The sequence below is a fragment of the Perca flavescens genome, chromosome 6 (assembly GCF_004354835.1).
Source record: "Perca flavescens isolate YP-PL-M2 chromosome 6, PFLA_1.0, whole genome shotgun sequence".
Lineage (NCBI taxonomy): Eukaryota > Metazoa > Chordata > Actinopteri > Perciformes > Percidae > Perca > Perca flavescens.
Window position 1 is genome coordinate 38,167,774 of NC_041336.1, and position 26,985 is coordinate 38,194,758.

The window sequence follows — 26,985 nt, forward strand, 5'->3', positions numbered from 1 at the left end:
TAATGTAATACATGTCATCAAGAAGAAGATCATGTTTCTTAAATAACAAGGGGTTATCCTCTGTACAGTGGCTGGGGTGGACAATCATTACATGTAGAGGTATTCTGTCATAAGGGTTGAATGATTTGACCTGCTCTGGTGTTATTTGATGCAATTCAGCCAATAGTTGCCATGATATTTCACTCTGGACCAAAATGCACAACCGATAGACCAACAGACCAGCTGATATTGCCATGCCTAGAGCCTAGAAAAATACAAAACACAAATACAAAGATACTTCACCATATTATATATCCTATACATGTAGAGCTGAGCAGAATATAAAATTCAATATCACTGCTTATGCTATGCTTGGAGTCAAAAAGAAGTCCATCTAGGTATTAAGGGGAAAAGCCCTGATACTGAGGCAAACCGAGAGTGAGACTACAGTAACTAGTATTGTTGAGTCAGAGAAAAAGTCACATTCAAAGTTTTGTAGACACACCGCTTGGCATCTTGGTTTCAAAATGTAACTCCTTTACGGCATAAAAGTGTTTTTTGGAGGAAAAGAAGTTTCGAACAAGAAAGGGGGACAGGAAGACTGTAGAGACTGGAGTCCATTCTTGCACAAATCGTTTCTGGACACATAACAAACACAGAGTGGGTTGTAGAGTTAAAACTAAAATTCTAATTGGGTTATGCTACAGACCTGAATGTACCGAAAATCCAATATGACATGTGATATGTGGTTCAGTTTAATATGCCACATGATGAACAGTGAAACAATGCTGATAAAATTGCAACTGTGACAAGCTTAAGTATTTGATGGGTGTTCATACTCTCTGGCAGAGAAAACACTGAATTTGAAGTACTGTAATTACACAATGAAGAGAAAACACAAGGAAAACATGAGTGAGCCCACTTGACTGCAGCATTTTTATTTAAACGTGCCTTTGTTCCACAGCAGTGCACACTGCATATTGCCTCTGGCAATCCAGAACAGTTCACGCTTATCACCACAGCAGCTATTTTTAACACATCATTTATAAACTAACAATAATAATACAACCGATTATCATAGTAACAGCTCTTTGTGTGTGATGGGGGGCACTTCACACCTTTTCAATCCGGTTTAAAGACACGGAAGTCAGCCTTCCGCAAAAATGAGATTATTCAATGTTGAAATTTCGGTATTTTGAATGTGTACAGATGTGATATCTAATGTGTTATATACATTCTTCTTATTTCCAATGTATTTGCTACAAACTGGCCATCTGCTTGGCTTGGATTGTGCTTGTGACAGTGGCAGTGTGACAGTGGCCTAAATTGGAAGCACAGGGAAAGGAGGTATAAGCACTCTCCAATTACATCTATATGGAAGGGAAGCCACTGCAGCCAAGTTACCCCAATGCATCGCTGTGCTGGGCCCTGGGCATAATCAAATCAAGATGTATGCTACTTACAGTATTGCTCACTGATTGCCCAGCTTAATAAACTCTGATATGCACTGACTGCAAGCAACACACAGCAGACTTAAACTCAGAGAGCCTACTTTGACAATCTCTATCAAGCTTTATCTTTATCAGGCATGCCAATTTAATCACTGTTTAAGTGTATGCAAAGTGAATTGCTGAACAATAACACTTCAATGATCTCATTTGGAAAGATTCAAATCTTGCTTTATTTAATTGAGCAAAATATATAATTTAAGACAACAGCAACATTTACAAAATGTTTGATTGTTTCAGACACATAGCCACACCGGTGTTGTCCTACAATGTGCCAAATTAGGCATACAACATTTGAGAAGCAGAATAATGGGAGACGTGTACAATGGGTTCCACTGAAGCAACCACTTTAAGTGATCTTGTTTTCTTCATCTTGCTCTGGGACTAGTTAGCAAAGCGTGTTGAAATATTCCCCCAGTCAGTTACTTTCTGAAATGCTACTCATTTCAGTGCATTTTTTCAAATTAATAAACTGCTGTTCTCCCCATTTTCTCCATTCCAGTTTTGTTGCCTTTCCCCACAAGTCTCTCTTAAGTTGAATTCAAACAGATAGGCTGCTAGAAGGCTCGCCCGGAGGCAGACAGGAAGCTGTGCATAATGGGACGATGCCTCCCAAGCTTTTTTCTGAAACACTTTCCTCTTCTGAGAGATGTCACTACATTCACACTCCCACTCACACATTGAGATCAAAGAAACATGGTGCTGCTAAGTACAAGGGTTGGAGAGTTTGAGAATGCCAACAAGGACATAGATATGGAAGATACTTGTCTGAAAAATAAAAGAGACTCCAATAACTTTATACAAGTTTATGCACATAATGAGATGTCACAAAAGATATATTTCTATTCTTTAATGACCATTGTAATACTTACTTTATTAGAGCTACACTGATGCCTCATCCCCCCAAAAATACTCATTTTGAAAACAATCATACTAATAATGATGCATGATAAATGCAGATAGTAGGAGTTCAACAGCTGCCAGGAAGGCATTCCAAAGAGTGCACTACATCAAGCATTGATACGGCACTTTAAAAAAACATTTACGTCCGCTTGTATTCAAAAATATTGCATCCTTTTCTATTTTTCCCAATCAATCACAACTGCAGCACTTCCAGCTGGAGTTTTACCACATTAAAAAAAAAGCGAGCTTTGTGAGAAAGTTTCCACTTTCCTCTCCATCTGATGAAAAAGCCACTCGCTGTGCCCTGTGTGCTCAGCAGAAAGACCTTTTCTACTTCGCTCAATGGCATTGGCAAGCCAACGTCTCAATCGATGAACCCGCGGCCAGACCTTTGCAGAGCAAGCCCCCGACCAAAGGGCTGTGTGGGTTAATTGTAATTGCATAGGACAGCATCTGTAACACATGCCCTGGGCCAGGGAGCTGAGCTGGCCGGAGGGGCCCGGGTCTGAGAAAACATTTCATCTACGACAGCGGTTAACTTCAACCAGAGGTGTGAGGAGATGGTGCATCTCCTTTATTATCATCTGAATCTACCCACCTTTTTGCCCTTAGATTCCTAGATTTACATTCATCATATGAAGTAACACTCTGCTCGTCTGTATTATGCACGGATAGGATTTTTTAAATTGTGTTTTACACAGATGGTGGCAGTACCTGGGTCCCTAGTTTACATTTTGATGTACCACTGCACCAGAATCCAAAAACAGCCTTCAAACTTTAGTTGTACAAATGAGAGCAGAAGTGTGATGACGCAGACGAGAGAAGAGGAATGCTTTACAATTCCGAAAGCAGGAAGACTGTGAATGGTTTTCTAACAGGATCAAGGGAGACATATGAATAACTAGAAGGAAGCTCGCCGAGTGAAAAAAGGAAAATCTTCAAAGTCAGCTTCTTTCCTCTTCTTAGCAACCCCTGGAGATCAGATCAACTACTATCCTAAAACCTAATGAACTAGTAAACACTGGGAATTAAATGAATATTACATGGGGTTTCATTAACGCCAGCCAGCAGACTCCAAAAAAATAATGAAGGCGAGAAGCGGAAGCGGGAGGAGACAGTTACTGAAGCTTCTTCTCTGTGTTTACTCAGCATCTGCCTGCCAGAGGAGGAGGCTTTTGATCACTCCTCGGCTGGGTTCTCCTCTCCGTTGCGTGGCAGGAGAAGCCCAGGGAGGCCGCCGAGCACCGCCAGGGCCGGCTCATCTGCAACACAAATGAACTGAGCTAATTGTACACGTGCGGGGAGACGGGGGAGCCGCACACATGGTGCAATGTTTGCAAAATATGGAAATAATTAATCTCATTGAGCTTGTGAAATACCATCAGGGTTGCAAAAGAGGATTTGAGCACGAGCTGGGGAAGAGATGGATGATGATGATGATAGCAATGGGCTAGATAGACGCAGATGTTTAGATTATGCTTTTTCATTATTGCTTTATCACACAGCTTCTTCAAGTGTATTTTTGGTAATTGAATAAATTGGAGCATGAAATAGATTTGGATTTGGGGCACAGCAACAGGATTACGTGTAAAGCGGTCTCTTTCCCATTCATGAAATAATTCATGCAGATATTATGCTATCAGGTCAATTGTGCATTCGGTATGTGGTGTGGAAACAGTAACAGGACAAGTACAAGTACTAAATGACTAAATGACTAAACAGATTCCTAGAGCATAACACCTGTACATATAGACCCATTATTATTTTATTTAAAATAACTTCTGCATCCCTTACATACAACTTAAAGACGCTGAGCAAACAGGGACAAGGAACAACTGGATATACCCAAATATTCAAAATGTATGTTTGATGCTTTCACTGTAACTAATATTAGCTTGGAGACCTAATTTACCTGTTGGGACACAGACTAAAGAAAATGACACCACGCAAAACTAGCAGTCAGTCCAGTGAGATGTTGCTGTTCGTCACACTAGGTAAAGCAACACAGTACAGAAAATAAGCAGAGCAAATAGGTGTTTACCACCGTGTTTACCTACAGTATATATATATATATATATATATATATATATATATATATATATATATATATATATATATATATATATATATATATATATATATATATATATATATATATATATATATATATATATATATATATATATATATATATATATATATATATATATATATATATATATATATATATATATATAAACATATATAAATATATATATATATATATATATATAAAACATTACAAATACGTCTGAAAATAACAGAAAAAAATAAATAACAAGTTTGCCAATTTCACATATCTCTGCAATTCCAATCAAATGCCATTTGTCTACCCGGAAGTGATTTTAATATTAGTGTGACCAGTGCCTGAATTGGACCAAAAAATGTGCCAGTACCATAATTCAGCAGTTGTATGGCATGATCATTGCATGTGTCTTGGATATATTTACATTATTACGTATATCTTGTAGGGTTGACATGAAAAGTTGACTATTTGATGATTCGATCTAAGGAGCCTGATTCAACTACCAATCTGACAGTCGAATCGTCGCAGTGTCTGAAAATGTGGTTATGAAACAAAGGATCATTCCATTCAGCCATATAGGGGTGCTGTATGTCTGATTTTGCATAGAATTTTTCCCAATAAATCATGATATGGTATGAATATCAGCCACAGACTGAATATACAGTATATGATCTCAGCCTATTATTAATACTGTTAATAACAATTAGAAGTAAGGGTACTCATGTGGACAAAAACCAGAAGTGTCAGTACTCAGTACTGGTGAGCACTGGCCCATTTCAGGCACTGAGTGCGACGTTACAGTGATTTGGTCTGTAGACCATTAGTCTCGCATTGCTGCCTAGTTCACACAGGATTCTGGGATGGGAGAAAAGTGCTCTGGTTTATTGGCATTTCTTTAAACCAATCACAGTCGTCTTGGGTGGCGCTAAGCCTCTGACGGAGCCCCTGTGCAGCTGCAAAATAGCCTCGGGAAGGAACTTGTTTTGGTGGAACATGTGTACGTTTAAAAGTAGTTTTAGCCGTGCAACAGAAAACTCAGATTGGACAGATAGTCTAGCTAGCTGTCTGGATTTACCCTGCAGAGATCTGAGGAGCAGTTAACCATAGTCCTCACAAATCCACCAGAGTTTAAAATGCCAACACAAAGAAAGAGGATGGTGACGGACATCCGGCCAAAACGGACATCCAGTGGAATTTCCGGTGGCATCAGAGCAATCCCCGGAAGTGGAACGTCATCAATATAGACTAGTAGACCCTGAAATAGTCTTTAACTAATGTTGGATTTAAAATGGATTCCATATATACAGAAATTACTTCATGTAAAGTTACTCAATGCTAATAACAGCCTGAAATATTTGTTGAGATGTGTTGTGTGGACTCCACTGCTCTGAATAACAGATTTAGCTAATAAAGTCCACCTCTTCACCTTCCAAAGGTCTGACCTCATAAGCCTCTTTAATCAATAAATCAAATGTAAAACAAGAATGATGATGCTGTGAAGTACCTTTCGGAGGAGAGAGCCTTAGCTTTCAATTAGCACCTGCACTGAACATCAAGGCCAGAGGAGGATTTGTGGAATAACGTATGTTTATACACTAGCACTAAAATCCTACACTGATGGTAAGCTCCTACAGCAAAGGCAGGCAAATTTAACCCCTCTACAAACTGTTCAATGGTTACTGACATTGACAAATAGCATCCCACATCAAGGCATATGGTTGAAAGCAAAGCACCATCCATGCGACGTATGCAGTTTCTCTCCCCTCTCTTGGCTATTTAAAAACAAGATGACATCAGACATCTGTTGGGGAGCAGGAAAAAAAGAGAGTCTTTTTAAGAGGAAAAAAAGACCTCCTAGGGTCTGGGCTTCAAACACATGAACATTCAAGTGCCGCCACATGCACTCTCACAAAGAAACACAAGGACACACACACACACACACACATACATGCACACGCTCACGCACGCACACACACACACACACACACACACACACACACACACACACACACACACACACAAATATAAAGAGCTGAGTCACATTTATGCCACTCAGCAGCCTTCTCTTCCGTGAGTGGAAAGAGAGAGAGGAAGAAGTTAAGGACCTGGGGCAGAGTTGGAAGTGGATCCTAATGCCGAACTGAAATGTAGTTTTACTGGGAGGACACTATGCCTCCTCTAACTCAACCATTAAAGGTTGAGAGACACACACACACACACACACACACACACACACACACACACACATACATGTGCACACATGCCTCTTCAGCCTTTGAGGGAATCAGTCTCGCTCCATAAGCATGAAAAGAGCCCAGATGTCAGCGTTCTGAACAGGTCGGTGTTTCTGTTGAAAAGTACACCATCTTTCCTTTGTTACTCCGTGACCCTTTCTGTACCTTCCTCATCCTGTTTCACTGCTGAGGACATATACGTAACGTATATATCTTACTGTGTGACATCCCACGTGTATCTGGCAATGAGACTGTGCTGTAGCAACCTGTAACCAAACCTCTGCAAAGACCCCTCGCTCTCTGGGCAGCAGCATTAGCAGCAGTGGCAGCAGGCCTGGGGCTGGGGACATTAGCCTGATGCTTATCTGGCTACACAGCGCACTGCTAGCTACCAGTTCTCTCTCTCTCTCTCTCTCTCTCTCTCTCTCTCTTTTTCATTCTTCCTCTCTCAATCTCTGTCTGATGCTGAGATATGATTTGGTGAGAGCAGAGAGGAGTCAAGCATATCGATTCAGCCTTTACCGCTTTCTCTCTCGCAATATTCATCCCCTTTTCCTCTGCACTGCTATCCTTCCAACTCTCTGTTCATTCTCTCTCCAGCGTGCAATCATAATAACCCCTCTCAGCCGCCCAGGCAATAAACCAGGGCCTCCCTTCTTCCTGCACACATCTCCCTCGGCGAGGACAAAACCAATAAAAGGCCGGCTTAATTACAGCTGCTGAGTGCCGCCAACACCCGGGAACAACACCATAGGGCTGAGGGTGGGCCAAGCGTGGGCGAGGTGTGACGGGATGCCGGGGAGGGGGAGGTTGCATAACAACTACTGAGGATACAGTTTGAGCCTCAGTCTGACTCCCACACCTAAACCCTCAAGACGCTACTTTATAGTACTCACAGAGATGGAAAAAAAGAGGTGATGGTAGCCTAGAGGCTGGCTGGGAAAATGTGGGTAGGACTTGCATTCAGCGAGGCATTTAACTCCCAGTAGCTCCAGTGGAGGAGCTCAGTCAGCTTGATTTTGCATCTGCAAGGCGTTAATGTGTAACTGTGGGAATGTAAAGCAGGGAGTTGCTGGAAAACAAAATACACACTCCGCCAACTTACCCTGGATAGAGAAGGGTAAAAACAGGGGATAGGTAAATGTTCTATATACTACAGTGTGGCCAATGACATATCAAGGTGGATACACCTCTAAATCAACACAGGTGTCCAGGACTGTGAAGAGCCAAGGGACGGACTGCTGTGGATCCATGTCCTTGTCTCTCGCTGTTTCTAGGTCTGCAGTCTGTCTCCTTCTCCTCTCCTCTCCTCTCCTCACTTCTTCCTTCTACCTCTTTCCTCCTCTCATTTCTCCCAGTTCTGTCACATCAACGTGAGTCTTGGGCTCCAGGGATTCAGAGTCCCACAAGCTGCAGCCTGCTATGTCTGCCTCGTCTACAGCTCTGTCACCGTGGTGACTGATGCCTGGGTGTTCCTGTCTCCTCCTGGTACTTTCTGTCATCCTCTCTCCGTTTTTTCCTTCCTTGCTTTGTCTCTCCACTGTGCTCCTCTCACCTCACATCTACAATGCTTGCTATCAATAGAATACAGGTTGACAAGAGTAGAAATCAGAGTGGAAAGTGTCTTGTATGCTCCATGTATGACAGACTGGATGTGAGTGTTTAATAAAGTTACTTAAAGCCAGTATAGCCGTGTCATTTTGAAAATAATTGTATAGCGTAGTGTAAGGGAACACACAAGACAGAGGAGGTGAACACTTTGAACCTATTTAGTGATGTCTGTGCTTGTCACTGATGCGGTATGTGCTTTTATTATGTCTGACTATGTTCTTTGTGTGTTTGTTTGTCTGGTATATTTTTGTCCTGTTGTTTTGTCTGGCTATGTTTCTTCTTTTCTTTACTCAGGTCTCTCTTGCAAAAGAGATAGTGATCTCAAAGAGAGTATCTGATTAAATAAAGGTTATATATGAATAAGCTAAATGTGACTGAGTTTCACCAAAGAGACCTAAACCAAAGCAGAAGAATACGGAAACAAATGCCCAGACATGTCCAGATAATGTCCACACCTGAGATGTCTAGTAATGAGCGCAGCATCAGCTGTAGCTGGAGGTGACCTTACTACAGCCCTTTAATATTCCTGATAACCACTTTAATCAGCCATGTATTGCCAAGAAGGAGAAATTGGAAACATTTCTATTCCAGTAGGTAAGCAGCCTTTCAACATCACAGTAGCTTGCTAAAAAAGCAGGTTAGTTTGGGCCCTGTTTACCCTTGGTTTTTAAAATGAGTTTTGGTGATCCGAACACAAGTGGACAGCCAAGACACATTGCTGTTCACACCTGTGTCTGTCACTACACCATCTGGACTGGAAACCTGATTTGTTTTCAACCTATCCCCTGACCCTTACCATTCAAGTTCAATGTCTAACCTCAACTACCTCTGCACATGCGTAGAACAAATTGGGTTTCTGATATGGATCGGGCATCAACAGTGTCTATCATGCGTGTCTAGCTGACAAATTGTGTTCAGATTTCACTACTGCCTACGTCACTTCCGCTAGAAGGTCAAAGGGCCCCGCCCAAATTATTGCATCCAAACTCACGTCAGTCACGTTAGCGTTTTTTTTTCTTTTTTTTTTCGCTATAGCTGAAGATATTGCCGTCAACAGAATCCAACATATCTCCTTCCATAGGGCAAAACGATGGACGGTCACACAACACTTTGTCCAACGCATTGTTAAACGGGCATGTTATAGAGCGTTGGCGCACGGGCAACAAAACAACCAGTGATGAGGTAATTTCCTGTAGCATTCTTGTCGGGGACGCTTAAGGACGGATTAGCGTTTACACTACAAAAGATATGTGGTCAAATGTGCCCAAGACCACCTCGCTAAGTCTTTTAAAGCTATAGTGCGTAGTTTGAGTTCCCCCCTCTTGTCTTTTTCTTACACCTTATGTCAATTTGCTAGAAATAACATCCCTTGATCTATGCCTTCCTTCATCTTTTTAATCAGGCCCTGCTAACATCAAGGTTAACCGACAGGGAGGACACATCCTCATTTCTATTGATCAAACATTACATATCATCACTATGGCAACCCCATGTTTGGAGGAGACAAGTGAATAGATGAGTGTGGGAGGGGGTTTGGGGTTTCCACTTCAGAGGAACCCTCAGTGGTCGAAACAAGTTGATTTTCCTCTAATCTGTGACACTGTACAGCACATATAAGCTATAAAATGCAGAAGTGCACAGCTGCAAATATGCTGCCACCGCAGGAGAACAATATATGAGACTGTGAGATGAAGTAAACAGCTGTGAGTATGAGGATGACTCACTAAAATCACACCCAAGATTGTGCGGCCCGTGTGGAATGATTAAACAGCAGCAATATGGGTTTTATTTAATATGCTGGATTTGAAACACTGTGCTACTTTCAATACACTGCATCTATGCAGAAAATCAAATGCAGCTATTCATATCCCATATATAGCATCACACACTTTGCAAAAGGCTCATCTGGGAACAGGCTATATGACGTGTTCCACAAACTCAATAACGTCCCCTCTATCGCTTCATACACCAGTCCAACAACAGACACACTTTGGTCTCAGGCATTTCAGGGAAGCAAGCACAAAGAGCTGCCATAGGGCCGGGGTGGGGGGGGGGTTATAAGTGGAAGGTGTGTGTATGTGTGTGTATTAGAGGAGGGGTTGCAGTTTAAATGTAGTGACCACTCAATTCAAAACCATTCAGGCCTTCTAAGAACAGATCCCCACACCCCATTAGAACCTTTCCTGACGCACACATGCATAATACATGGAAGCTGGATCTAAAAGCATACAGCCCATTAGCAGGCCTGGCCGGGCAAGAAAGAAACACGCAGAGAGAGAGAGAGAGAGAGAGAGAGAGAGAGAGAGAGAGAGAGAGAGAGACAGACTCGCACACAAACAGCTCTGATCGAATGGATTGCCAAGCTGGCTAGCACACACTGCTGGTTTGTAGAGAGTTGTGTTGTTGTTTTGCAACAGTGAGTTATATGGTACAGAAATGAGTGGACATAAAGACACACCTACCAGTGAGTTGTTCCAATTAGTCAATATAACAATAATGTAGCAGTCCTGTCATCAGCTGCCAATCAGAGACTGCTTCTAACTAGAGGAATTTGCTGAGAAGGAAAAAAAAAGGGTAACGATGGAAAATAAGTTCAATTTAATCAGTCAGATGTGATGATTGCTGGATCACAGTTTCCAGGCACAGAGCCCCCTGTTCAGTCCTTCCAGTGGCTGAGTGTTCTGGCCATGTAATGGGAGGTGGCAGAGAGCCCAGCAATGCTGTAAATTATTTCTGACGGTAGGGTGGGGGGCAAGAGGGAAAGACTTGCAGTCCCCGGAGACAGACAATGCATGTGGACATATGGGGCCTGCGCCTATATCGAGAAATAAAAAGAGGCCTGCGTGTTCCCTCGGCCCTGCTGCGTGTTCCCTCGGCCCTACTACTGCAGGAACGTGAGACTGTTTGCAAGTTTGAAGCCCTTCTGCAGTCTGCAAAATGTGTCTAACAGCCACTCCTGGCCAGATGACCAGGGGGCTCTCCATGGGGGAACGAAGCATTTAGCAGACTAATCATAATATGCTCCAATGCATCTAAGTAAGATCCAACTTCTCTTTCTCTCTCCCTTGACACACCACACAAGCACTTCTTGTCCAGCTAAAATGCTAAATTTATTTTTCAAATAATGAAAATGATTGCCTAAGTCTAAGATTTCTTAATTCAGTGGTAACGTGGAATGCACACAAATGCTTGTTCGTGGTTTTATGCTGTGTAGTCACTATTTTATCAAATAATGCATACCTTTGGTGTTAGATATATTTTCCCTTGCTCCAAAAACATAATTACCTATGTTTGAGTGTGTAGGGAGATGTGGGTGTGTGACTGTGTGCGTGGGTGTGTTGCATCCACTCCTTTCCATCTCTGGGACTCTTTTAAAAATGTACATTTTTACACACACACACACACACACACACACACACACACACACACACACACAAACCCCATGTTGTCCTCTCAGGTACAGCAGCAGCAGCAGAGGCAGTATAGCACACATGCTGCAGTGGTGCGCCGGGGCGTACGCGCACGCGCACACATACATAGGCTACGCGCACAGCACAGTCACACCTCGGCATGGTCACAGTCTACCTAAACGGTTCATTTTAGTACATGTGCGCGCACGCACGCGCACACAGCAAACCGCGGCAGCATCACTGATCGGCCCCATCATCCTGCTAGGAAATATCTGCAGCAGCAACAGTACTAGAGCTTGTTATTACGCAGGCTGGCTGCCGATCGATAAAGGCAACAACCTTCCCGCCCCCCAAATACTCGTTTGACATACCAACGGGGAAGCCCTTCCTCATAAATCAGGGCATTTCTTTACAAAGGAATCACTCACCCGATGTTGCTCAACGCCTGCTCGAACAGCTCCGTCTGCAAGATGTTCTGAGGCGCGGAGAAAGCCCCGTTGAAATGGGATAAAACCGAGCTACAGAACTGACGCAATGTCTCAAACTGCATTTTCCCCCTCCGTTTTCTTTTATCCTCAGTAAATGATCACCCTTTTTCCTTTCACCAACAATACATCCCCAAGCCTGCGCTCTCTCCGGACGCCCCCCTCCACACATATACCTCCTCAGTATTTTGTTATTATTATCTTCCGGGGGCGCATTAAACGCAGAAAAGGTGCCGATCAAGTTCCATATTTCTCTGGCCGCTCCTGGTAAAAAGTGTCCTTAAATGAGACGCATTCCGGGCGGGATCCTTCGGTCATAATGCTTCGGACTTGAAACGAGAAAAATAAGGTAGTGCCGGTGCCGGTAACGAGCCTTTTCTTCTTCTCGCTGTTGCAAAAATCTCTTCTCGGTGTGCAGGAAGAGGCGGAGGAGCGCCCGAAGGAGAGAAGAAGCGGAGAAGCATCCTACACGGCAGCCAGCAGCAGCAGCAGCAGCAGCAGCATCCCTTACCGGCGCATCAGCTGCCGCCTCACATTCTACTCATATTTGCCGTCGCCTATGAAGAGCATACACTCGCGCTAACACACACACACACACACACAAAGTACAGGTCTGATATGCAAGTGTGCGCACTCTGCCATATCTCTCCATCATCTCTCATGCACTCTTTGGGACGGCCGCAGATAGACCACAGTATAGGGGGAAGAAAGGCGATGCTGTCTCAGGTTTTGCCCCCTTATTATATTTCATATCTAGCTTCAGAGCATCAGCTCCTCATCAGTAATAGCAGATGACAGTCCTAATACCTCGAGTGTCTGCCTGTTAGGAAAGGGCACACATAAAAGGAGAGGGTTTCCCAAGGGTTTACAATTTTATTTTTATTCAGTCAGTTGTTATGGATGTAAAGATGCAGTGAGCTTCAAGAGGATTAAAGCATTTTATTACAGCAACATTTTGCAGGTATTTTACCTGAAAATGCCAGCCTTAAAATCATTTTGATGCTACACTGACTTGTGATAGGGAGAATGGTGCCTCTGTCATTCCCACTCTGCGCTGCAAACGCCTGTTCTCGCACTTTGGTGAGCGGCAGGGGCGGGGCTAGAAAGGAGGCACGGGGTAGCACATGCCCCCCAAATATGATTGCCCCCCCTTCCCCAATCCATTGGGCTAGAGTGCTGTCAATCTAACAAATGTGATTTCCATCGGTTTAGTTGGCTCACTTGGATGCCTGTTCTGCCAATCTTCCCACTTTTTTAAGTGGCAGATTGAGCCTATGGAAAATGTGTATTGTATTTGGATATGCAATATGTGTTAAATGAAAACAAGTGTAACTAATAATGAATGTGATGTTTTATTTAGCAGAATTACATTATGTTGTACTATCCTATCCAATATTTATATGCTGTATTCTGATCAAATCAGGCTAACCGCTAACTGTTGCTAAGTGCCAACTGTGGCGTCGCCTAACGTCTCCTCACGTCGCCTGTGTCTTGGCCAAAAGGTAGCACTTGAACACACTGCAAATACTACATGATGGCCAAGTGCCACATACGTTCTGCGCCTGCATGAGAGGAAATAACGCTCAATGCCAGCAGGCGGTGGTAATCTCATCATTCAAACAGGGAAACCATTTATACAAACTATTATGATACCGCTATGACACATACAATAAAACAGTGTTTGCCCGTATAAACCTTTATACATCCATGGTATCAGCCAGTGGTAGGACAGAGCCTACGGTCCCTCTGCTTCACTCCCCGCCAGGACGACAGTGGACACCGGAGATGGCTAGCCAGATAGTCTATCTCCCGGGCTGTCATCCATTCTCTCGGCAAAGAAGTCTAAGTCTCCCTGCAGTGGAGAAGCGCGGGACCGAGCAGCCCACTGCGGCCGGCTGGCTAGTTAGCTAACTTGCTAATTTCATCCCAAATGGCTTTGCATGAGTCAAACAGAGTTGTCACTCATCTGGCGATAGCAAAGTGCTTACCTACGATATGACAAGAGCGTGTGAATGAAACATTAAGTTGTTAGATTTTACACGTAGGTATGTAGATCTTTTAAAACACATATTTATGTTGAAATAAATAAACCTACATAAGTACCAGTAGTTATGTATCTTGCTGTATGTTTGCCGACGACAATCTCCTGGTGTTTCAGGGCCTTAACATTATATTGTTGGTCCAAGTTGGGCAACAATTATGTTGAATGTTCCTTCTAAAAAAAGAAACAGACGTTCAAACTATTGAAATAAGGTGACAGAAATTTGAAACTGAAAAAGAAAGATTGAATAAGCCCTGTCAGTATAAAAGAAAAGCTGACAATGAAAAAAAGAGTGACATGAAGAAAAAATCTGAAGATTGTCATTGAAAAACATCAGAATGCAAAGAATATTAAAATAAAATCATCATCAAAGCCAGTGTTTCATTATTTTTCAGTGGGACTTTTTCACTGCCAAATGTTATGTTTGATGCCAAAGCTTAATGTCACTGCTCTAGCTCCAAAGTAGGTAGAGCATATGTTCAAGTACAGATACTAAAAATGTCAAAGTTATATAATATGTTGCATCAATTTGAACAGATTTTTTTTTTTACAGTTAAAGGAAAAAATCTGCAAAACAGATGAGAAGGCTATGAAAATATCATTATAAGACCCATGATTTTTACCACCTGGGTCTTATTTGTAGAATAGGTCTTTTTTCACAGCAGACTTGTCATAATGTAAAAATGTTTAGCCAATAACAATGCTCTGTTCTCAAGTGTCCCAGTAAACCATGACAGTATCATCATTCATTTCATTATTTACACCTGTGCGTTTCCTACTCTGACATGTCAAAATGTCTTTTGTGAGATCTGGGGATACAACAAGCTGCTGAAATCAGCTTTACAACTGAATGCACAGGGCCACTATGAAAGCAATACGTTTCACATATGTTCACAGACTAACCATATTATCAAACAAACTACTTATTTAAAGGTAAAAAGTTGAACATTACTGCTATTACCCCAACTGTCGGCTATAAGCATCCATTCGATTTAATTCCTACTTCAACTACCTACTGCACTTACTGTAGCTGTACACAAATGTAGTTTCACAATGCAAAGGACAATCATAATGGCTAATTTGGGTATGTTCACTTAGTTAAAATGAGCATTTGTTTGACATGTCTGACTACCCATGTTGCTTGCACACTGGAGTTGTGGAAGTTGCAGCATCATCATATCATAATTTGCCAGTAAACGTTATATTAAATGATAGGAATGATGACCAAAACTATGAAAACTAGAAAAAAATGAACTCCATGTCAATGTGAATTAATCGGTGAAATAAGGCTCGTATGGCAGTGTTGTATTACTGGCTGATGAAATATATGCATAAGATGGGGCCTGTTTGAATGAATAGGACTAAACTGAGATGACTAGGTTAGACTAAGCAATGATTAATTGTGCAAAGCTGGACTGGATTGGGCCAGTCCAGACTCAGTGTGTTCCTCTTCCTCTTTGACTTAACATAGCTGGCAGGCTGAACGGCTGAATGTGGTAAAAACAAAATGCAGAATCTGAAGAAATTCCACCAGTGAGTATGTTCCAATCCCAGTGTAATCATTGTTGTTTCGTCAGCCTCACCCAACACTGCAGCTGTGTGTTCATTCAAATGACACCTCTGAGACCAAGATAAATTAGAAGCCTTCCCAAGTTATTTCTCCTTATAAATAGACTGTCAGCTTTTTCCCCTCCTTTCTTTAGCAGAACAGATCCAGGAGTTAATTTAAACATTCTTTGAGATTAATGGAAGTGGGTTTTGGTGCTTATGCAGTGGGAGTTCTATTTATGGACTCTGTGCTATCAATCATCAGCATTATCCCGTGCATTTCCAGACAGCCAGTTTCCTGTTGTGTCACTGCATATGTAGGCAATGCCAAAGCAATAATCGCTCCTCAGTACCACATCCACCTCTTTCGCCATGCAATCAATTAATATACAGTGGCAAGGGCCTGCACTGGAACAGAGAGTGACTAGATGACTAAATGCTTGGAGAAGTCTGATCTTTAGTCTGATCTATAGTGAGTCTGATCATCCATTAAAACCACCTTAAAGTAGCCAGCCATGTAAGGAGAAAATGGATAATGTACTCCAGTTGCACTGACACAAAATATTGTTAACCTGCATGAATCTTCAAGGTTTATAGTAGTGTAACTTTGATTACAATTTGCAGTTACATATGATGCTCTGCTCTTTATTGTGCTACTGTGCAGTGTGGCTTCAGAGTATAATAATAATAATAATATAAATGTCTATTTTGGAGTTTATAGCAATGCTTCTGAGTATGTGTCATAGTTGCACAGCAGCCTTATTACACTGTGAAAGCACTGAAAGTATGTACACTTATCTCCAGCACTCACTGCTAGGTATGTGGGATATATCCACCAAAACATCCATTTGCAGCAAAACATCAGGCAATTAAACCAAACATATGGGTTTTTTTTCTCCCAGGAGCTCTCCCATTTCTGCAGGTTCTAAGTGTATGAAGAAGTAAATACAAGGTTGCAATGGCAGAGAGAGGACACAGAATGAATGAGTTGTGTTTCCAAAGATACTGTGGGCACAAGCTTGTGCATGCTGGTTTGTTCCTGTGCTAGACAAGTTGGGGGTATGGCACACCAGGTGTATATTTACAAGGTCAGCAGAGGATAGGAACAGGGACATGGGCTAGATTGGGATAGAGTCAAATTCACCTCCTTTCCTACTGCACCTCTCCTATACCGCTGCCAATGTGACCTTAGTCATTTTATTTTACTGATCAAACTGACGACAGTTTTAGACATTCTTAAGAAGCAGTATCTTAAGTATCCCGTATATGTCAACATATAAGTCTAGTCTAGTTTAAGTATAGTCCAACGTTGCACTTGCTGTTACAAATGCTGTGTTACCCAACATCTGACAAGGCCCAAACAGGGACAAAGAAGTTTTCTGAAATGGTTCTCTGCCTTTCTGCTGTGTACATTTGTAGAGAGTGTGTAGATACTGACTACACGCTTCTCTTCCTCTCCTTGGAAGAAGAAAGAGGAAGGAGCCCCCATGTGGACATCAAAGTAAGTACCTTATTTGACACCAGTATCATGAAATAGGCAAACGGATAAAAGATTCACAAACACAGCATGTCTGTGTTGTCGGCAACTGAGAGTTTGCTACTCAGAGGGGGCATTTAGTGCATTTGACAAATAGAACACAATATTCTGCAATGAAATCCAGCCTGCTCTTGCTTTTCTACTCCAAAAGCATCTTTATAATGCTCAATTTCCAAGCCTTGCAGTGCCTGAACTGGCCTTAAAACATTCCTGATGACAAAAAACATTTGTTAAAGTATAAAAGCAAATGTTGTCACCTTACAGCACCCCATCTTAGCTTAGCCTGGCTCAAACAATCTGTGTTGAATTGTGCTGTGTGTGTGTGTGTGTGTGTGTGTGTGTGTGTGTGTGTGTGTGTGTGTGTGTGTGTGTGTGTGTGTGTGCGAGTGGGTGGATGACTGTTGTAGAATTGCTGAGTTAGTGCCACATACAGTATCTGTGTCTCTGTCTCCTTTATAGGCCTCATGGGCTCCATGTACAAGCTGTTTTATATGGGGCCTTGACTAGCTTGCTAGGAGACATTGCTCTTATGCCAGGCTTGAAATACAGTTCTGCACTACCTATACAACGGCCACATATTTCAGCGGTAATGCTAAAAAGCTCTCCCAGCTCGCAGTTACGTCCATGCCCCTTCATGTGGCATCATATCATATGTTCTTTACATCTGTGATGTATAAATCCCTGATTAAGCAATCTACTTGACTTTACACCATAATAAAAACCACTTATGTGGAGCATATAGTAGAACTGACCTGTCTATGGGTGCGTCGTACCTCAGCCCCGATCCGTTGTCAAGGGACGACTGTCTGGGCAGGAGTCCGCCGTGAGGTCTGCTTCTGTCTGACGCTGGTGTCAAGTCCCCTGAGGCTCCCTGGTAGGGGTACAGGGACGGGTCCTGCAGTTTGGCCTTCTTTCCCTGCGGCCCACCCTCAAACAGCATCTGACCAGGCCCCGAGCCGTAGAACCACGCCCCCGATTTGGTGAGGATTTCTTGTTGTTTTCGGCACAAGTTGCATACCCACATAACCTGCAGGGAAGAAAAGAGACGTATTAATATGTTGGAGTGGTGATAGAGAGGCTGCCTTATATAACCTATGATGAGCTATAATGGAGTGATTTGGGTATTTGTAATGCAAAGCTGTAACACATAGGCTAACTTTGAGGCATATCGCTGTTGCTGGGTGAAAATCTCACATTTTACATTCAAAATGTCAACTTTTCAGAAACTATGTATAACTTGTCAGATTTGATAAAATCTCCAAAATAAATCAACAAACTTGGAGTGTAGAGTTTTCACCCCACATCGACAATATTCATAAACAGTATTGACAATTGATGTTGATGAGTTGAAAAATGAAATATTTTACACATGCAGCAGCTTTTGATTTGACTTAAAGGTCAAATTGGTTTAGTTTGTTATTATTATTATAAGACATTTTGAGTCTGTGAGTCTAGATAATCCCCGGCAGATCTTTTAGTACGATCAAATGTCTTTTCCATGTTGAACATCAGCAAATTTTCTTATTCCTTATGATGCGGCACATTAGTATTAAAATCTTGTTTCTGGTTAGCAAACTGCAAAAGGTCAGAGCCTACATGACTACCGACTGCAGAGACTTAATGAGGGTACAGTAAGTAGAGTAGCACTTTGGTAAGATAAATGGGAAAGAACAGCAACGTTTTTCAGAGAGATGGAGGTTTTTACTGCTTTGTGATGTCGTGCCTTTATCTGCTCTATACTGCAGTCCCAGCAGCCAGCTCACCACATTAGCCTCATAAATCCAGGAGCAGACAGGAGCCCTGATCACTAAACACACATGTGCACAGACAAACACAAACGCCGCATTGAAAAGCTCAGCACTTTGTCTTGACTTCTCCTGTTGAGAAAACTTATATGGTTTTTATTTGTATCAATTGATATCAGAATGAATGAAACCTGAGTCTCACTCAGGCCTGCTCCAGGTGACCACGCCCGTCTCATTAACACTGAGCAACTTAAAGTGGCATCTACAGCTGTGTTCTCAACCGTTCCCCATCACGGAAATAGTGCACTATATTGTGTGTTCGTCATTTTGTAGTGGTGTTCAAATTCTCAGGGGTTAATTTCATTCACTATATAGTCATTACATTACTTAAAAGCGTCATTTAGCTGACGCTTTTATCCAAAGCGACTTACAATTAAGTGCATTCAACTGAGAAGGACCAAACTCTAGACAACAAGTAGTAAGTGCAAGTACATTAGCTTTAAATAAGCAAAGCTACAAAGAAACGTATAAAAGTGCAGGTTCAAGAGTTGTTTTTTTTTTTTTTTTTTTTTATATTATCCGAGGTGTAGTCGGAAGAGTCATAGTCCACTATAAAATACCCAAAATGCACAGCTAATTTGAGTGTTCATACAATGTACCCTACAGTTTACTCCTGTGTACCACAATGCAACGCAGTCATGTTTTCCTAGAGGAGAAGAAGAAGAAGTCACCGCAAAAACTGAAAAGGAAAAATGGAGTGGGCTTTCGTTTCTAAACAGTGGAAATGAAATGTACAGTATACAACCTTTAATATTCTCCTGGGTGCTCGGTTGGTTTCAGGGACGTATTAGAAGTATTTGTCTTTCTGTTTGTTTACATGATGCTGGGCGCTCCCGCTTCCATCACACAAACAACGGGCGCATCTCCTGACGCAACGATGTTTAGAAAAACGTCAGTCTAGTGTCCAAAATCTGGTTTAGTCATTCCCTATATAGTTCACTATGTAATACAACACTATATAGAGAATAGTGAGTGAGTGAATGAGGGAACGGTTTCGAACACAGCTTGTGTGTGTCTAGGCTTGTGTGTGTCTAGGAGCTTGCCAAATGATTGACAGGCCAGACAGCCAGTAGGGCGGCCAAGAGCTACTACCCCCCCCACCACCACCACCACACTGTCTTTACAGTCCCAGTGCTGAGTCAGTGCATTACTGTTATTAGTGTGAGCGAGCTCTGAATGCTGCATCAGCCACCATCAGTTGGTCTGTAGCTCGACTTTTTTTTTCTTTCAGTAAGCCTTGAATCAAATTAAAATTGACTGATATGTTATTTCTAGATTAACTGGACTCGCTTAAACTGTGCTGGTCGGTACAGTTACTGGCTACAACTGTTCAAAGGCTGGATTTGTAGTCATAGCCGAAACCACAACTGCTTATCTCAGTGGCTGGCTGGACCTGAAGCACAGGGTGATGCAGAGCAGTAACCGCTGTGGAAGAAACCCAAGAACTCATCACAGGGGTCGGCAACCTGTAGCACGCCATGTTCAATCTTTGCACTAGCACATGGATAAAAATAAGAATTTGTATTTTGTGTCCGGGTGGAGCGGAAGAAAAAGCAGTCATCCAATTACACAACTCAAGATTCAGTCCCCAGCCTTTAGTGTGGCTGGCTAAGTCATCAAACATGTCAGTGTTCATGGGTGGGTTGTCAGTGGGAGATCATGTGCTTGTCACTGAACTAGTGACTTACTGGCTTGTATGAAATCTCGGAGCAATTTCATAAACTACCACAACATTACACCTTCCTTGTTATGCTCCCAGCTGGTTGCTACATCCTCCTCAGACTAACAGTGTGAGATAGCAGCAACAAGTACAGTGTATGCGGTAGTCGCGATTGTTAATATCTGTTTCTGTGTGTGTGTGTGTGTGTGTGTGTGTGTGTGTGTGTGTGTGTGTGTTGTGTGTGTGTGTGTGTGTGTGTGTGTGTGTGTGTAAATAGGAAGATAGAATTATCCACCTTAAAGCAAACAATTACATTTTTTATTTTTTTATCTGCAATGTTGCCACACCGGTGACTTCAGGGAAGCAGGAGGATTTTCTGTTGTTTCTCTGTCATCTCTGACTCTGGCAGTGATCAGTGTGTCTGGAAAAGCGCAGCTACAGGCTGCCGGTAAGCTAGCGTTACCCTGTGTCGTTAGCTGCATGATACCAACCGGTAAGCTACATTGTGTCTGTTGTTTTTTGTCTTCGAACATGCGCAAGTAGGCGGGGGTGGAGAGAGAAAAAAACACTGGGAATCGCCAATGCTGCTTCTGATTTCGATAGTCGAAATCGAAAGCTCATTTCGATCAATTTTCGATTAAAAATTGAAATCGAGACACCCCTAATGATGAATTATTTTAAATTTCAAATGTAGTGAAAAAACAGTGTCACACCACAGGCAGCATGTACTGGCCTATATTAATACTGACACACAATGGAAGCAGGGAGGCTACAAATTGTGCTTTATGTGTCCCAGAGGAGTGGATCCAGTGAGGCCACGACTGGCTCTTTAACTGGGGTCATGGTGAGAGCTCTGCAGTGAACCATGAGTCATCAGCTAAGACCCGGGAGCCACCGAGGCCAGTTTTTCTGCTAATCAACCACACATCACTTCCTGTACCTGGAAGTTATACGCTTATAGAACACATGTATGAGCGAACACATGTATGAGCATGCACACAAACTGTATTTTGCTTGACATTATATCTTCAAATGAAAATAAGTCTGAGGAATTTATCTCAAAATGGAATGATCACATGGAGAGGGCAATTAGAAACAGGCACTACTTTCCTTCTGTTGGATGTGTGCTTCAGGTACAGTACAGCAGGTTCTGGCCTGCTAGGGTGCTTCAGCACCTCCAGTAGTTTACACGGGGTGTCTGCCGACACGTTACTAGATACCACGGGCCCCAGGGGGTTGCAGGTACCCCACCTCAGACAGGGACACTTGTAGCTTACATCCTATCAGATCAGACAGGTTATTAATACATAGAAATCATCCAAGATGGACCGATTTAAAAAGTGGTTTAGTTTGCCATCTATTTACCATCTATATTGTAGCAATTACATCAAATGCAGACATGAAATGGATGGTAGGGTATGGAGGTAGTGGATGGGCACATACAAGCCACTTCGAATCTTAATTCAGTTCCCAACTCAAGTGAAAAAGATTCCTACTTGAGTGATGTTTTTTATTTTAGCCTAATTCTGCAGCAATGATTAAAGGATCATTACTAACCGTTTCCAATCTGTTATCGTTCCCACAATCTAATCAATAATGGTACTATTAGGTGTTAATAGCATTTTATTTTCACATGAACCCTTTCAGTTTGGTTTGAGCTCTATTCTTAAAACAGATGATGTATCATCTGTGGTTAATTACAACAAAGCTGTCCTCAAATGGCCCAGTTCCTTTACAGAAAACTGCAGCCTATGACCTACATATTTACCCCTCCAAACTGCAATTAACATATAGAGTCAGTTGCTGTGCACCTCTCTGGTCTGCCAATAATACTATAATTAACCACATTCTCAGCCCTTGAACTGCACATGTCAAGCTCTTTTATATCATCAGTGAATATCTAATAGCATATTAGTATTAAAAAAAAAAAAACGAAAAAAAATGTGTCTGGGTCCGGTAAATGTTGAGCATACTGATCCTCAGACGTTAATATCTGGATTTGATTTGCACATTGGAACAGAGTCAGAATGAAAAAGGGATACAGAAGAGCAATGGTAAGGTAAATGTCACTCCTATGTCCAAAACATTACGTGAACTCCAAAATACAAGAAGCCTTGTTTTGAGCTTGATACATTTTGAGAAAGAGCTACGTGGGCCCGGGAGGTTAAAGAGTTTCATCAACTGATAGAGAAGCATGTGGAATACGAGCAATACTATTTCTTAGAAGCAGCCTAAGGCAATGATGCAAAATGGATTCATACAACATATGGTCTTTATTGTTATATCATGCTATTATGAATGACTGAACAAATTCTCAAATCTCTCAGATATCTTATAAATAACCAAAATTCAAGGAAAAATCTAATCATGCCGTATCCCACCAGCTAGGAGACAGTAACAGAAACATGTTGTTTCATTCATTACACTTTTTTCTGTCTGTAGTCACACTGGCAGACCCATCACACAGCATGCGGCTGCCAACAATCCATCTAGGGAAGCAGGCCAAAGACAGTGTGAGCTCAATCTACACTGACAGGAAACTGTAATACACACACATATACAGGTCAAGCAGCTGTAACAGCCAGAGGTATGTTCACTTTTACTGCAGCCATTCTGCCCAAGACTCTTCAATAAACACACACACACACACACAAACACTTCCCTTCGGCTTAACTCTTCACGGGTGAGCGCAGGCAGGGGGTTGGGGGCTGCAGCCCTTGGGCATGGCAATTTCTCCCTGTGTTTGCACATTTCATAGTCATTGAACCTGTAGCTAAAAATAGAAAGCTAAAAACCTAGCACTCCCACACAGTGCAAACACCAGGAAGATATATATACTCTATTAAATGCACTATAGGCTTTTTACTGAGGCACTGAATTAAGGGAAACAAACACCGGTGCCATGGGATCAATAAATAATTTCCTTTCTAATACTTTTTCTTCAGACCAAGGGTGTTTTTAGTGATACCAGTGAATATAATCTTCCAAAATACGTGTGTCTGCTTAGAAGAGCAACAACAAACATATACCAGCCAGTGATGCCACTGAAGGACTAAGGACAAAGACTATCTTTGACAGTAAACATTTATCTATTCCAAAATGATGTTTTCCTATATAGCTGTCTCATATGTTGCGGTTTAAATAAAAGAAAAGATTATTTTGTGGTGACTAGTTCTACCCAACAGCATATATATGCTACACATAGTAAATACAATGTACCCTTGCAGCAATGTACTTTACATGTTCCCCTGTCTGCTCCATTCAAAATGTTTCTGGGGGAGTCACACACACACACACACACACACACACACACACACACACACACACACACACACACACACACACACACACACACACACACACACACACACACACACACACACACACACACACACACACACACACACACACACACACACACACACACACACACACACACACACACACACACACACACACACACACACACACACACACACACAGATAGATTTGCAGTAAGAGAGGGCACTGAGCTCTCTCTTGTGGCCATTAAACTGCACTACAACATTACTTAACAGAGGCTCCAGAGTGAATCAGCAGTATCCTTGCAGGCATATCACAGTGTGCTCAAATGGAAAGCAGGCTCCAATGTTAAATTAAATCAATGACATTTTTGCATTCACTCATTTTATATTCATAACAGTATTTGTAATATAATTGCTAAAATTATTCTCTTGATTTCACAGGAAGTTGTTTCAAATTTAGAGAGAGCCTAGTGATAGTGACACATTCATTTTACATGAGAGCCGACGTGTGCATCCTAGTTGGCCAGTGGTCTAATTAACACAATATAACCATGCCCACCCCCCCGCAGTTTCTTGTCAGCTAACTTAAAAAGGCAAAAAGACCTTCAAAAACAACTAAAGTGAAGCCTGGAGATGGCACACGCTGCAATATTGATGTAACAGTAAATGACCTGTCATAGGTATCATATTGCTTTGGTGTTTCTCTCCTTCACCTGGACTGAGGTGAACTGAACCACTCATTAAAGACTCATTGTTCAGCGAACGGAGTGTTCCTCAGAACATCCCAGTCTGGAATGAGTCCAGCTTAAGCACACAGGCAAGAATACCATCCAATACACGCCCAAGCAAATTATTGCCACGGCTGGGGGCTACACAGGTGTGATGGGCTGCAATGACACACATAGGAATGCATATGTAGGCCAATGAATAAGGAATATCAAGATAGGTAAATAATCAGATATATATTACTTTGAGGAGCATTGTATAAAAATGGTCCTGAATAGATTTGTCCTCTAATGTGTGTTTTCTACATCATAGATGCATAATGTAATACAACTGAATCCAATAAATACAAGAATATGTTTTGTTTTGGTTGGATTTGGACTTTTGGGGCAGTTCTCCAGAATAAAAAAGTTGACAAGGCATCTTGGTGTGATTCATTTGGCGGCCAATTAGAATGAAATAGGAGCGCCTGCATTCACATGCTCCAACGCTGACTGCACGTGGTGAATTGCATTTTAATGAGCTTCTAATTTTAGTGTGCGCGCCAGTAATAATAATAGACTTGATGAATATTTATGTCCCTTCTTTGAAGTTCAGAGACACGAGGAAGAGGAGGGGAATACTGTAGAAATCCAGCGGCTTTACATGGAAATGGCTCATGACTGTCAGACCCACATCCCCCTTTAGCCTCTCTCAGACCTAAATAAACATGGTTACAAAAAAAAAATGATGTGATGAGCAGACATGACGCACGCTCACTGAAACCATCATACAGTATGTCATTTTTTTGGGAGCAAAATTAAATGTCGGAAAAATATTGCAAAGAAACACTAAATAGGCTAGACATATTATGCTCAATCTTCAAAAGGGCGTATGCGACTGAAATCGTTTGTGGACATGAATTATAGCAGCACATATAGCCCAAGAGTGCTGAAATGGTCACATTTCGGACAAGCAAAATGACCGGTGGAAAACGCGATGCAGTCGCAGCTTCATGCTCACTCAGCTTACCCATGATGCCGCTGAGAGAAAACGGTTTGCCTGTGCAGAAAGATCGCAGCGTTTAAATCCTTATAATGTGGTGACGAGGCGACTGTTCGCAGCTCCTGAGAATGAAGAAACAGCCGACCTTCAGCACCGCGGACAGCTCCGAGTCCACACAACTGGTAAATACTGCCTGCCTGCCTGCCTGCCTGTTTGCCGGACAGCGGCTGCTGGGAACACCGTGAAGGTTACCAGGGACTCAACGGACAGCATCCGATCCAATAAAACCAACGCAGTCTTCTCCTACCCCCCTCTATATATCAACTAAGCAATTACAGCATCCAGAGACGCCGATTCATTTAAAGAAATAAGGGATTCTAATCTTGACTGTCACACTGGATCCATCAAACCGTGCAATCAAATCCCAGACTCAATGTCGGTAGGTCTACGGAATGAAGACATGTGAGCCGAGCCAACATTCGCGTCAAATCACGTTGTTTGGCCCCGTCGCTGTATTAGCTCCTCTGTGATCTGCTGCCGGAGTTGATGAGAGCTCATTCCATATGCGGCTCGTCCCAGCTCTGCTCCCACAGTCCCGTAGACAGACACACAGCAACGTTGCTCCGCAGAAAAGAGACTGCCACTGCCTTTCCTGTGTGAGCGTTCACAACATGGGCGATTTTAGACCCTTGTTAGGGGGGCTCAAGCCCCTCTAAATTTAATCTCAGCCCCCCCTAAAAATAACAATAATAAAAGAAGTGTTTCAAGTTAGAGTTTGCAAACTTGTCTGTTAGTGACAGAGGACAAACAATTACAGGTTCAAAGGGTTTAACCCCGTCAAGGAAAGGGTTAACAGAAAGGTAGTTTTGGCTGAGTCTCTATCTGATCTGTCAGGGAGAGCAGGAGACGGTTGGGAAGTTTAACTTGGTAGTCCCCAGAGAAGAAGTTGGTCATTTCATTCCGCAGATTAGAACCCAAATTGAAACTTAAGCAACTCAAATTGCTGAATGTTAGAACATTGTGTCAAATTGATCCAGCTAACTGAGATCCCAATAAATCAAAATCAAAACAAAAATTACTGTGACTTATAAAGTGTCAGGTTTAGTTAAAAACGTGAGCTGAGGTTGTTGTTCCATAGCTAGCTCAGAGATTTTCGGCTAATGAAATTACTGATTTAGCATGGGGGGGGGTTAACACTTTTGCAAGAC

The 26,985-nt window shown here is 42.2% G+C and overlaps 1 protein-coding gene across 14 annotated transcripts in view; it reads right to left on the minus strand.

The window, feature by feature from the left end:
- The window catches only part of rims2a (regulating synaptic membrane exocytosis 2a), a 183,664-nt gene that overhangs the window by 113,908 nt on the left and 42,771 nt on the right, over window positions 1-26,985 (minus strand). For 8 of the 14 annotated variants that reach the window (XM_028579479.1, XM_028579477.1, XM_028579480.1 and 5 more), the window contains one exon: window positions 18,074-18,348. In XM_028579479.1, coding sequence (XP_028435280.1) covers window positions 18,074-18,348 — 275 coding nt within the window. Of the gene's footprint in view, window positions 1-12,138; window positions 12,261-18,073; window positions 18,349-26,985 lie in introns of those variants that run through there. The other 6 variants (XM_028579483.1, XM_028579486.1, XM_028579482.1 and 3 more) reach the window with 1 other exon arrangement.